The sequence below is a fragment of the Triticum urartu genome, chromosome 7 (genome assembly GCF_003073215.2).
Source record: "Triticum urartu cultivar G1812 chromosome 7, Tu2.1, whole genome shotgun sequence".
Taxonomy (NCBI): Eukaryota; Viridiplantae; Streptophyta; class Magnoliopsida; order Poales; family Poaceae; genus Triticum; species Triticum urartu.
The window spans coordinates 624,037,334-624,050,312 of record NC_053028.1 but is presented as its reverse complement, the minus strand read 5'-3'; the positions used below and the strand labels follow the sequence as shown (position 1 = coordinate 624,050,312).

Below are 12,979 nucleotides of genomic sequence, written 5' to 3'. Positions count from 1 at the left end.
TTCCTACAAACCAAAGGGCTTCAAAGAATTTTTCCTTTGCAAATCCTATCCTATAGAATTCCTACAAAAACCTCATTTAAAAAGAATATCTCTGTGGCTTCATAATCAAAATTTACACATATCGAAAAATTCTGAAGTACTAGTACATGATGCAGCAATGAAAAAAATCTGGAACTGCAGTCTGCAGTGTATCTGTATGCATCAAAAACCAATGTGCTATCGACTGAACCAAAAGAACGAAACCGAAATCCTATCACCTGTATCCTCTTGACCCCTGTACCAATTCCCCCTATCTAGACAAGCACCACCCACTCCAGCAGCGATGACTCAAGCTGGAAAAAATACACCAATGTTGGAAAAAAGAAGAAGGCGAAAACACATGCACATAACATCCATTCAGTCTCAGAATTCAGAAAGGGTGTGAGCTCTGACTCACGGCAAAGAAACTGTCAGAAAGCTCCAATTCTGAAAGTATACACAGGCAAAATATATTCAATCTTTGTGCCTCCTCCTCAAGCATTCCTCAGGGCCATGACCCGGGCAGCCAGTTCCTCAAAGTCCGGCATCTTTGGGTGCACGCGCACACCCCCAGGACAGTCTGACCGCATTGAGGTGGACCGAGCAGGAACCTTGGCAGCTTCACCCGGGCTGACGGATTCATGAGGTAGCGAGACTGCTCTTCCATGACAGTTAGCAGTTCTGCTGGTTTCTACTGTTGTTTTGGTTTCATCTGTACCTGAACCTTTCTTGCTATAATGCATCAAAAGCTTGTCCATCATCCTCTCTTCCTCATCAGGATCTCCACCGTGCACATCAGTGTTCCTGCTATTGAGTCGATGATGACCGTTTGCAGCCCGAGGCAACAGATTACCAAAGTCAATAGCCTCAGCTTCACCTGCTTTAGGCTGCTGCATGGATCCATCGTAGTCATCGTCATACAGAACTCCGTTTCTCATGCCTGAGTGACTTGGTCGACCACTAGGAGTTCTCTCAACATTCCTGCCATTACCAACACCACTGCCCTTCCGGTCATAGCCATCGGTAGCACCCTTGTGTTTGCTTGGTTGTATCCTGTGACTGTTGCCCTTTTGGCTTGTGACCTTTTCACCGTTAGGTGCCTCATCAAAAGCAGGTGCTGCTGGCCTCCTTCTAACAGAAACAGGCCGAAGCACATCTTTGTCAACCAAGCGGTCTGTCCTTTCACTCATATTGCAGTTGCTGTCAATTGGTTTTGCAGGATCATCCTTCACAGGCTGCATGCCAAGTTTAGGTTTGACATAAGGAGGCTGCACATTAGCCACCCTGTGTGGCGCTCGCTGTCCATTTTGCACCGTGTGTCCAAGATCTTCCAAGTGTTGTGGTCTGCCACGCAAGCAACTGTTGCCCTCTTCTTTTTCATCACAATTCCTTCCCTTCGCTCCATTCGGATTGGAAACAGGAGAGGGCCTGTTTGTAGTTTTACCACTTGTAGGACTCAGTGAAGTAGGTCCTTGATTCTGCAGGCCAAGAGCTTTGCACCCTAAGTTTGCATGTCTTCTGGTATAATCAGGACGGCCAGGTATGGGTGATCGGTGGTGATAGCCAAGCCCCCTGTTATTCTCTTTTTCGACACCAAGTTCTTTCTTTGTTTCTTTTGGCTTCACAATTGGTGGAACTATTCTGTTGCTTTCTGTCTCAGGAAATTTCACCAAACCAGAACCTTGTTTCGGTAGGCCATTGATATCTAGCTCCACAGCTTCCATCAGCTCCTTCTCGGAAGGGCGGAGATCTTTTTTCTTCAGTTTCTGAACTCGCCTTTGAGCTTCCTCTCTTTCCGTTTGCAGAGGAGATACTGATTTCTCCAAATGTTCCTTACCGTCAGCTTTGTCAGCATGCCGCCTTCTGGTATTATCATCTTTTTGAGCCTTCTCTCTTTTCAAGTCCAAAGGAGAAACTGATTTCTCCAATTGTTCCTTACCATGAGATTTATCATAATTCTTCCTTCCAGTATTATCATTTAACCGACCATCATCCTTCTGCTTGATGGGCAAAGGCACTGCTGGTTCATCCTTGTTCATTGAATCCTTTTCAAGAAGATCCTGAAATACAAAATCCAAAATGTCAAGTTAACGACACATGCCATTGTTCAAGTAGTAAATTCATTTACGCAAGTTCATGTAAACATACATCCTCAGACTCCCGTGCAGCCCATAACTTGATTTCCAATGCCCTCATGTCAAAACCAACTGAGGATTCTTCAGCAATACTTTGCATTACTTGAAACTTTTCCTCATTTGTAAACAATTCAGACTCAAGTTTCCGGATAAACTGCAGGCACAAGAAACATTAATCAGGTTAAGTACAACCCTACGAGGCAGCTTAACGACAATAAATTATTGGAGCATCTCTCGCACCTCCAGGCTAACAAAAGGCTCAAGGGAACCGCCATATCTTTCTGTGAATATATGCCTTAAGTCGCACAGTTCAGGCAAGTCTGGGAACCGAGCAGTAGCAAAAATTAGAGTTGACACGGCCTCCATGGATTCCTGGGGGCAATCCCTGTTGATGCAAAAATCAACGAGTGTCATGATGAATTGCACCATGAAGATTATTAAACTACCTGTTTGCTTGCACCCCTAAGATGCTGTTAGTGGTTACATTCATTAACTGAAGCTCCCAGCAGAAAAAATGCTTGTGATAACACTAAACTATAGACCATAAAAAGAATCAAAGAGATATGTATTTTGGAGTTAAAACTCTGTTTCATCACAAAAAAAAAGACTTAAAACTCTGTTGCCACACTGATTTTATCCTAAAGCAATCACAGGCATACTAGTAGTGGTTAATTGGCCTTTCTTGAAAATAAAAAAAGGTCAATTGGCCTTTACTATTTTATATTCACCAACTGAAGGTGGACTACTAAACTAGACCATAAGCTGGATATGTGCCTCACTTGATGCAGATGCTGAGACGTAATCTTCCATTATTATCCAAGAAAAACTAGACCATCAGAAGAATCATATACCGTGGATGCTACAGTCCTGCTAAATCGATTCCTTAATAAAATGCCACACATGGGTCCCACTGAGAGAGTTTAGTTGGGATGCATAACTCTCTTGGCCGTTAACAAACTTTGCTTCCCGTTGACCACAGAAATAGTGGGACATCCTTCCCTACTGTTTTGACCCAAGGAATACAAACTTAAGGGTGCAGAGTTGAGTTGACCAGATATATATACCTCTGTTTCTGCAGGCTGTTGAGTTGTTTTCCAAGGAAATCGCAGTACTGTTCAATCATGTCGTAGCACGAAGCATGGTTCATCTCCATTATCAGCGCATCCATCTGGAAGCAGAGACAGGAAACAAAACTACAACATTCAGTCATCGCAGTCTCAGATTTTTCCTCTAGTAAACTGACTAGAACTTGACCACCAATCAGTAGAACTTTTGCCAATTTTTCCTCTGGGGAAGGGGGCCAGAGCGCAAAAACATTCTCTGATTCGGCCTGAACCAGAAGCATTCGTAGTTCGTACCAATCCTGAGCAATGTACTTCAGCAGTGAAAATGCTGGGCAAGGGAGAGACACCTGGAAAAACATCTTACCCGTCCGAAGGCATGGATGTCGAGGCCGTTGGTGAGGAGGTCGGCGACGTCCTTCTTGAGGAACCCGATCATGGCCTGCTTCTTCCGCCGTATGACGACCAGCCGCGTCCGGGTGCATTTGAAGGCGTGCTTGCTGCACACATTGTTCAGCAACCAAGCAGTCAGTTGGCCAAATTAATCCAACACCACACCAAACGGAGCGAAATGAACGCAACCGACTCGCACGGAAATGCTACTGGAGATGGAACCCAAATTCGGCGCGGCACAGGATATTTTTCCTTCTAGTAAAACAAAGCAGAGAATCGGCCGGGGAAAACAGCCTCCAAATGCGGAGGAAACCGGCCACGAACCCGACGAGTTCGGAAGCACGAAGCGGAACAAAATCCCGAACATCACGCCGCGCCGATCGGGGTCGCGCAACCCAGGAACCAAGCAGCATCTGGAGACACCGGATTGGACTCGAAAATACGAAGGAAACGCCCATCTGAGCAGCAACCCCGCCCCGAGGACTCCGACGAGCTCGCCGGAACCCGGCGAACCCACGCGAAACTAGCCAGCAGCGAATCTCGTCCCGTACCATCGGTTGTAGAACTTGGAGTTGATGAGGCCGTCGAACATCTTCCTCCGCCGCCGCTCTCCCGGCCCTGTCCGCTCCTCCTCTGCTCCCTCCCCTCCCGCCCGAGTCGCCTCCCTCCCTCCCTCCTCCTCGACCAGCGGGCGGAGCTCGCGACGGCGGCGTCAAAGCATCACGGGGTCGGCGGAGGGGAGGGAAGAAGCTACCGCGCGAGGCGGCGAGAGGAGGCGGTTGGGGGAGGTGGAGGTGGAGGTGGAGGTGGTGGCGGTGGTGGGCTGCACAGATGACAGAAGAAGGGAACGGAAACTCGGTGCAGAAAAGGCTGTTGCGTCGCAGGCGTGTGTCAGCCTTGCGGGAGGGGCGGCCAGGTGGCGGCCCGGGGTTTCCGCCCGTCGCCGGGCCGCGCGATCGGGAATGGACGGCGGGGATCGGGTGCGAGGCGGAGGATCGTAACTAACCTGCGGGATAAAGCTCGCTCCCAACGAAAAGTAGAAACAGACTGGGTTTTGAAATTTGGGAAGCCCCTGGCAGAGCATCATCGGCCCGTTGCAGAGTATTACTAGTTGATCTTTGTTCCCTATATCAAATGTCACTTATTGTTTTTCATATATTATTAAATTTCAGGTTAAGGAATTCAAGCATAGCGAAGAAATATGTAAATGTGTGATTTTGATAGACGTTGTATTTTCATGATATTTACTAGTTTAGTAATAATTTGTATTAATTTAGCGTGTTCTTTCTGCGGTATGGTTAGAAATTATTAATTCAGTGCGATTTAAAGGATAAAATTTGCACCCCCTGATGATGGGGTTGCATTTGCGTGCGCCATGTGTGTGAAGGTGTATGCCTGGGTTTGCGTTTTGTAATTGCAGAAACAGAAAGAAACATTGCCTGATGATATGACGTTCCACAAAAAATGGTTGAAAAGCATTAATTTTGAAATAGTCTAAAAATGATATTTACATCATCTCGTTAACGTTAACAAGGGTTGGGGGTGTTCAAAAAAAGTGAAGGGTGGGGGGATGGGGGGAGGTCCGCAAAGTGCTTGTGTGTGATGGTGTATGTACATGCTCTCATCTTGTATCACCAAAAACCAAACAAGGACATTGTATGGAGATATAACATTCCATGAAGTTAGAAAACACTAATTTTGATATAACGAAAAGATAATGATTGCATCAACATGTTGAGGAGGGCACATCCATGTGGTCCGTGCACGTGATGGTGTATGTACGTGAAGAGACGTTGCACAAAGATCTCATGTTCGACAAAAAATGACTAGTCTTTACCAAAAGATATAGACAACTATGATATGGACGGTCCTTCTAATATCTGAGCATTATTACTTGCAAACTTCTTATAAAATAATAGTATATTCTTAGACAAATTTTAGTGCATCATATAATCTCTTTATATAGACATCTATTAGGTTTCGCTTTGATACCCCTGTTGGCAAGTCTCATCCCCTTTGGAGATGGTTAGAACGGTTGCTCCATTCCAGTCGTGGCCTTGATGGATGCCACACTCGATTATAGTTTTGGTGGTTGCACGCCATGGGCTAGCTCCGGAGTACACCACAATGAGTTAGGGGAGTCATGGGTGGCACAATTATCCCAAGATCCAGGTCAAGATGATGACTGTAGCACTATACATGAATGTATAATGGATGATGTTTGGTTGTGCCACAAAAATAACCATGTTTTTTTAAGGACTGGGTGCATGGTATAGTTGTCCTTCAAATGAAATTACAATGATGTTGTATTGAATGAGAGTCTTCTTTTGAAGTTGCACACAACATTGATCATACGAAAAGTCATGTGCTCAGTCCCACAAACCATATAAGGTATGTAAAAACATATTTCTAAATATAATGGAAACATCAACTCAAGAAAAACAATAATGGAATTATCCAAAATTCTTTATTCTCCGGAGGGTATGAAATTTCTCCAAAGTATATATGTCCTGAGCATTATGTCTTCCCGGGGGCACCTGGCGAGCAGTTCCGATAATTCTCCACAAATAAGCGTAGGTCAACTCCCCGCCAAAAAAAACTGCAGGTCAACTGACCGACATTCCAACATGTTCTTCTGCACAACAGAATCTATGTTCCTACTCCCTCCGTTTCAGTTTACAAGGCGTGCGCGTACCCCTAGATTGCCAATTTTATCACCATAATATAAACTATATAACACAAAAATTATACTATTTGGAAATAGAACATCTGAAGTTTATAATGGTAGTATATCTTTTGTAATATATGACTTTTATTAGGTTAGTTAAGTTGACGACCTAGGGGTACGCGCGCACGCCTTGTAACTGAGAGAGAGAGAGGAAGTAATAAAAACACCATTAATTTGTTTTTGTAATCACCATAAAAATAGTTTTGCCTTTTTTTTGAAGTAAAGCATAGCTTTAACATTAACGGTGTCCAGGCAAATCGCCCTGGACAGAAGCCACAAGCGTGGCAGGTACATCATAGTCCCACTGCATCGAGTGATCAGCCTCGCACAAGCGACCCAAACTAGCAAGTTCGTGGGCAACAGAATTTGCCCCTCTCCTACATGACACTATTACATGATGAGAAAACCAAAGTTTCAGCTGTAGTTTGATATCTTCGATGACAGCCGAGTAAGCCGACGAGTCTGCCCTTCTCAGGTCCATTGCATCCGCAACAAGCTAGGAATCGGTCTCGAAGATCACCCTCAACATACCAAGTTCCGCCACCAGTGCAACACCGTGAGCCATGGCATTGACCTCTGCACCGAAAGGGTCTCCTACATGCTCCTGACGACCTGCGCGAGCACAAATGACAGTACCTTCCGAGTCTCTCGCCACTACACCCCAACCTGCGTGTTGTTCACCTGGCACAAATGAGCCATCAACATTTATCTTGATCATGTCCTCCTGAGGCGGCCTCCACTTGTCATCACACTGTTTCTCAGGTTTTTTGGAGAAGACTTGTTGGTATTCTAAAGTGTAGCTACGAGTGCGCCTTGCAACCTCCTCCGCGGACCAGGGGAGCTCGCCCTCCCTGAGCTTATTCCGGTTACTCCACCACAGCCACCAGGCGGTAATAATGCATATTCTTTTCTGCTCATCAATCCTCCACAAATGATCCATCATCTCATGAACTGATGTTATCTCCTCCATCTTCATCCTTTCTTCTTCCAAGGCCAGGTCCCGCCACACCTGTTTCACAACCTTATATTTTATGAATAGGTGAGCTCCATCCTCGGCTGCTCGTCCACAGAATAAGCAAGCTGTATCTTCAATCGGTACACCCCTCCTTGCCAAGTTTGTCCGCAGCGCCAAAGACTCATGTCTAACACGCCATGCAAACATTTGGACGTTCCTGGGGCAGGGGAGCTTCCAAATTCGTTTCCAGGAATCATCTTGGCACACATCCAAGTTACCCAGCGCTGTAGTGCTACTGCCTGCTCCTCCATCTTTTGCCATCCTCTCCAGCTGCGTGTGTAGTTTGTATGCGCTTTTAACCGAATATAGGCCTTTGGGGTCGAACTGCCATGCAATGAAGTCTTGCACCCCCTCCCGGACTGGTATTTGCAGGATACACTCGGCATCAACATTCCAGAAGGTGTCCCGAACAAGTTGTTCATCCCAACTACCTGTTATAGGACTGATCAGGTCACTGACATACTCTAATATGCTCCCCCCTCGTGGCGTCATAACTGCCTTCGCCCACGGCCGCGGCAGCCAAGGCTCAGTCCAGAGCTTGATACTCGTGCCGTCGCCAACACGCCACACATAACCCTCTCGCACTAGCTGCAAACCATGTAAAAGGCTTCGCCAAGAATAGGAGATGCCATCCTTTGGCTCCTCTTGAAGCACATGGGTGTCCGGGAAGTACTTTGCTTTCAGGATTTGGGCACAAAGAGAGTCCGGGTGCTCAATCATCCTCCAGATCTGCTTTGACAACATAGCAATATTGAACCCATGCATATCTCTGAAACCTAATCCACCTTGGGCTTTGATTTTGTTAGTTTATCCCAGCTAATCCAGTGGATGGTGTTCTCCTTGTCCTGCTGCCTCCACCAGTAGGACCCCATAAGCGAGCTCAGTTCTTGGCAGAAAGATTTAGTGAGATAGAAACAAGACATGGAAAAAGTTGGAATCGCTTGAGCAACAGCTTTCACCAAAGTTTCTTTCCCCGTCTTCGCTATCAACTTCTCTAACCACCCGTACATGCGCCCGGCCATGGCACCTTTGAGATAAGCAAAGGATTTCCTCTTAGATTTCCCAACATGTACAGGCAGCCCAAGGTATTTCTCATTCCAATTTTCGCTCCCAATCTGCAAGGCCTCTTTCACTCAAACTCTGTCACATGCTGAAGTATTGGGGCTGAACATCACGGCCCGATTTTTCAGTGTTAATACATTGCCCCGAAAAGTTTTCATACAGCTCGAGAATGTTCCTCATAGCCTCTGCCTCCTCCTGAGTTGCCTTCATGAGCAACATCGAATCATCTGCAAAGAAGAGGTGTGACACCACCAGGGCCCTGCTGCAAATTTTGATCCCACTAATCAGGCCAGTCCGTTCGCCCGCGTGAAGGAGAGCTGACAAGCCCTCTACACATATAGCAAATAAATATGGGGACGCCGGATCTCCCTGCCGCAGCCCTCTCGACGGACTGAACTGCTGGGTAAGGGCGCCATTAACCTTTATCTGGTATTTCACCGAGGTTACACACTTCATGATCAGATCAACCCAATGTTGTTTGAAGCCCAATTTACACAGCATCGCAGCTAAAAAGTTCCATTCAACCCGATCGTAAGCTTTGCTCATGTCAGCTTTAACGGCAGCAATCCCTTCCTTCCCTCCCCTCTTGTTCAGCAAGTAGTGTGACATCTTGTACGCAATAAGCACATTATCTGTGATAAGCCTCCCTGGCACAAATGCGCTTTGGTTCTCTGAAATGATATTTGGAAGGACTATCTTGAGTCTGTTAGCTATCACCTTTGACACTAGCTTGTAGATAACGTTGCAAAGACTGATCGGGCGGAGATCCTTGATACGACTCGGGCTCTTTACCTTCGGGATGAGCACCACCACTGTATCATTCCACCCTTCTGGTATCGGCCCTCCATTCAGTACACTAAGAACCTCGCTCACCACTTTATCCCCCATGAAGTCCCAGTGCCGTTTATACACAACTAAGGGCATACCGTCTGGTCCCGGTGCTTTGAGATCACCAATGTGGTCAAGGGCCGCCTTCACCTCCTCCCGTGTAAACTCAGCATCTAAAATGGCATGCATGGGCTCTGTGACTCGGGGTTCGACCTTTGCAATCAGCTCATCGAGCCGGTTACCCATGTTGGACGTGAAGAGCTCTTGAAAAAACGAACAGACATAGTTAGAGAGCTACTCCCCTTCCTTCACCACTGTTCCATCCTCCTTCTTCAACTCCTTGATTCTATTCATCTTCTTCCTGGCCGAGGCGAACGCCATGAAATACCGCGTGTTCCTATTGCTGTCCTTTAACCAAGAGACCCTGGAATATTGCTTTGCTTTTGTATTTTTCTTCTCCTCCAAGTCTTCCACCACACACTTCAAAGCTGCCTCCTCCTGTATTTTCTCCCCACTAATAGGGGCACACATGCATTCTTCCAGATCCCTTCTGGCCGTCTTCAATCTACCTTCGAGTTTGCCCACTACATCCCTCTGCCATCTTCGTAATGATCCCGCAATGGTTTGCATTCCATGGCTCACATCCCCCCCCACCCGTGGTACCCTCCTCCCATGCTGCCTTCACCACCTCCCTGCACCCCTCCTCCTGAAGCCACCAAGCCTGAAACCGGAAACTTCTATCACCCTTAAGCACACCCCGAGCACTTCCTTCAGTACATACAATCACCGGCCGATGGTCCGAATGCCTCGGGTTCCCATTGAGCACTGAAAATTCTGGGAAGGCCTCGCACCATTGTGCATTCGCTGTTGCACGATCCAAACGCTCACAGATATAAGAGGCTAGATCCCTACTGTGATTCCGCCATGTAAATTTGTCCCCAGAGAAGCCAATGTCCGTCAGATCACAACTTTCCAAAGCCTCCCTAAACCTCTCCATGCACACTTGGGGTCTGGCTACTCCACCACACTTCTCCTCACTAGCTAGGATTTCGTTGAAATCCCCCACGCATAACCATGGCCGTCCCGCTTGATGTTGTTGACCAAGAACCCTCAATACCCTCCATGTCTCCACCTTCCTCTCCGACACTGACTCCCCGTACACCCCAGTAAGCCGCCACATCATTCCACTATCTTCCGTCACATCCACATCGATATGTCGCCGCCCATAAGATCTCAGTCCTACCTCCACTCCCCTCCTCCAAAACAGAGCCACTCCACGGCTCCTTCCATCCGCATTCCATGCACTCATGTTTGCTAGGCCCAAAAGCCACCTGAATCGCTCCAACTCCTTCACTGTCATTTTAGTTTCTGCTAGGAACAAAATGTCGGGCTCCTCCTTCCTCCCCATATCGAGGAGGCTCCGAACTGCCGGGCCATTCCCGAGGCCCCGGCAGTTCTAGCTTATTATTTTCATTGTGCCCGGCGGGGCTGCTCTTGCAGCCCGGCCGATGTGCTATTTTTGTTAACCAGCTCCTGCTTCTCAACACCCTCCTACTCCTCCTCTACCTCCATATCTACTCTCCCCTTCTTGCCCTCCTTATCCTCCGTATCCTCCCCCCTTCCTCGCTTTCCTCCCAGTTCAATGCTACCAACCTTAGCCACCCCCGCATCTCTATCTTCCCGCCTCACCCTTTTAAATTTCCTGCTCTGCTTGTTGTGGCCATCGTGTTGTTTCTCTTCCACCTTATCAACTCGCATCTGCACCGCCTTCTGTTTCTCTAGCTCCATGCCTCCAGATCCCCCTTCACTCCCCTTGTTTCCTCCTCTGATTTCTCCAGGCCCTTACTGTCGTCGCCCAACAAAAGCTGTCTCGGGGTGCCTCCCTTCTTCTCATTAGTCTTGGTTTTCGAAGGACTAGTGACCTCATCTTCTCCTTTTTCATCCTCGCTTAGAACCCTCCTTCCAGAGCCATGTGTTCCTTCCTTGCGCCACGATAGACTGTCACTGCCACTACCTGACCGTCCCGCCGATCGGCTGAACCCAAAACTCCTCGATCCTCCCAAAACCCTTCCTCCAGGTCTCCAGTTTCCATCCTCAACAGGGCCCCTTCTCTGGTTCATGTCCGCTCGTAACCACCGTCCAAACTGCTTCTTCTCACCCTTCTGCAGGGTTTTGGAGCAGTCCTTTTCGCCATGCCCAATGAATCCACAGATGTAGCAGAAATCCGGCATGAATTCATATTCAAAGCGACACCATCCGCTTTCCTCCTCCTCCGTCGTCTTCCCTTCTTTCTCTTGGCCCCTCCCCTTTCCATCATCCTCCTCCTCCTCTAACATGAAGCCCCTCATAATCGGCTTGTCTATTCTCATGCGTACCTTGATCCGCAGATACTTCCCAATAGCATTGCCATCTGCCTCAGTATCAGCCTCCACGAATTGACCAACAAAGTTTCCAATATCCTCTGCTGACTCCGCATTCATCATCCCAAGAGGTAAATTATAAACCCTCACCCATATCGGAATATTACTAAACTCATAGTCTTCAATTCTCTTTCTGGGCACAAAATCTTCCACTACAACCAGGTCTTTATCAAACATCCAGGGCCCATTATCAAGCGCCTTCCTCTTCCCCGACTCTTGGTAGAACGTGAATATGAATCGGTTCTCCCCCACTTCTTTGCAATCGATGCCCTTAATGGGGCACCACACCTTACCCAGCGACAACCGGATGGCATCAGCGTGCGCTAGTCGATCTGACACCACCTTCCCCGCCGCCTGCAACTCCACGCTCTTCCCCTTATCCTTCACTGACAGTCTAATCTTCACCCCCTTCTTCTCTTCCTCTGACAGTCGCAGTCCCTTCATCAGCCCCGCCACCCCTTCCATCGCTCCCGCCCGGCCTCACACCCCCGCCGCCTCTAGGGTTTGTGTTTTACGACCGTGTACCCTAGGAACACACGGAAGGCCTTTGGTGGATGGGACGGAGACGGAGAACAGGATTGGTTTGGTTGTGATCGCTGGAGCGAGACGAGCAGATCGAATCCTCCCCGAGCCTCAGATCGGCACCCTAACGTGACCGCCTCCGCGATCGCCGGACAGGACTCCAACCGCCACACGTGGGGCGGACTAAGACCAGAGGAAGGCAATTGTCCGGCCTTGCGCTATGCTTGAGAGGGGGCTTGCGCGTGGGATAACGGAGTGATCAGCACGAGTGGGTTCCGCGCATCACGAGGTGGGGGTGCATGCATTGCCGGCCAGGGCCCGCCCGCCAGGCGTTGGTTCGTTTCGTTCATGATCATCACTCGGGCCTCGTCACGTCATGTGCTGCGTGTCCATTTGGGTGATGAAATGAAGGCTCGACCGGCGCCATGGAACAAAATGCTCACGGGCAGCTCGCTTTCCTCCCTCCATGACCTCTGTCCCCGACATTTGGCACCGACGCGGCGTGAGCGAATTGTTTTTCACTCTGTTTTCGTGCATGCATATGTACGTATGCGCAGCGCATGTTCGCTGCCGGGTGCCGGCCGTAACCGATTTGGCTTTGGCCTTTGGGAACGTGCTCGGCCGTCGGCAAATGGCAAGATTGCTTTGCTTTGCTTGCTCTCGCAAAGCGCCGTTGACAGGTAACCAAGAAACCAGTGCATTTCTCAGCATCATGAACCTAGTGTCAGGGCTTCGCAGCCCGATTGTCAGGGCTCATTTTGCATCCGATTTGATAAAGGAGTTCAAAGGTGTCAGGT

General features: G+C 48.3%; 1 protein-coding gene across 1 annotated transcript; it reads right to left on the bottom strand.

Moving 5' to 3' along the window:
• Positions 1–53: 53 nt before the first annotated feature.
• LOC125521520 lies at positions 54–4,445 on the bottom strand. Its single transcript, XM_048686574.1, has 6 exons — positions 4,159–4,445; positions 3,582–3,714; positions 3,218–3,321; positions 2,394–2,538; positions 2,167–2,307; positions 54–2,078 (listed from the first exon to the last, which is right to left on the bottom strand). The coding sequence occupies exons 1-6, from the start codon at positions 4,197–4,199 to the stop codon at positions 513–515; spliced, it is 2,130 nt and encodes a 709-aa protein (XP_048542531.1). The 5' UTR covers positions 4,200–4,445; the 3' UTR covers positions 54–512.
• Positions 4,446–12,979: the final 8,534 nt, after the last annotated feature.

Bases quoted from the DNA above. Each gene is read 5' to 3' on its own strand.
- LOC125521520 (XM_048686574.1), bottom strand. From the start codon at position 4,199: ATGTTCGACGGCCTCATCAACTCCAAGTTCTACAACCGATG. The intron at 3,715-4,158 runs GTACGGGACGAG...CAATGTGTGCAG, and splicing joins TCCAAGTTCTACAACCGATG to CAAGCACGCCTTCAAATGCA. The intron at 3,322-3,581 runs GTAAGATGTTTT...CTCTGCTTCCAG, and splicing joins ACATCCATGCCTTCGGACGG to ATGGATGCGCTGATAATGGA.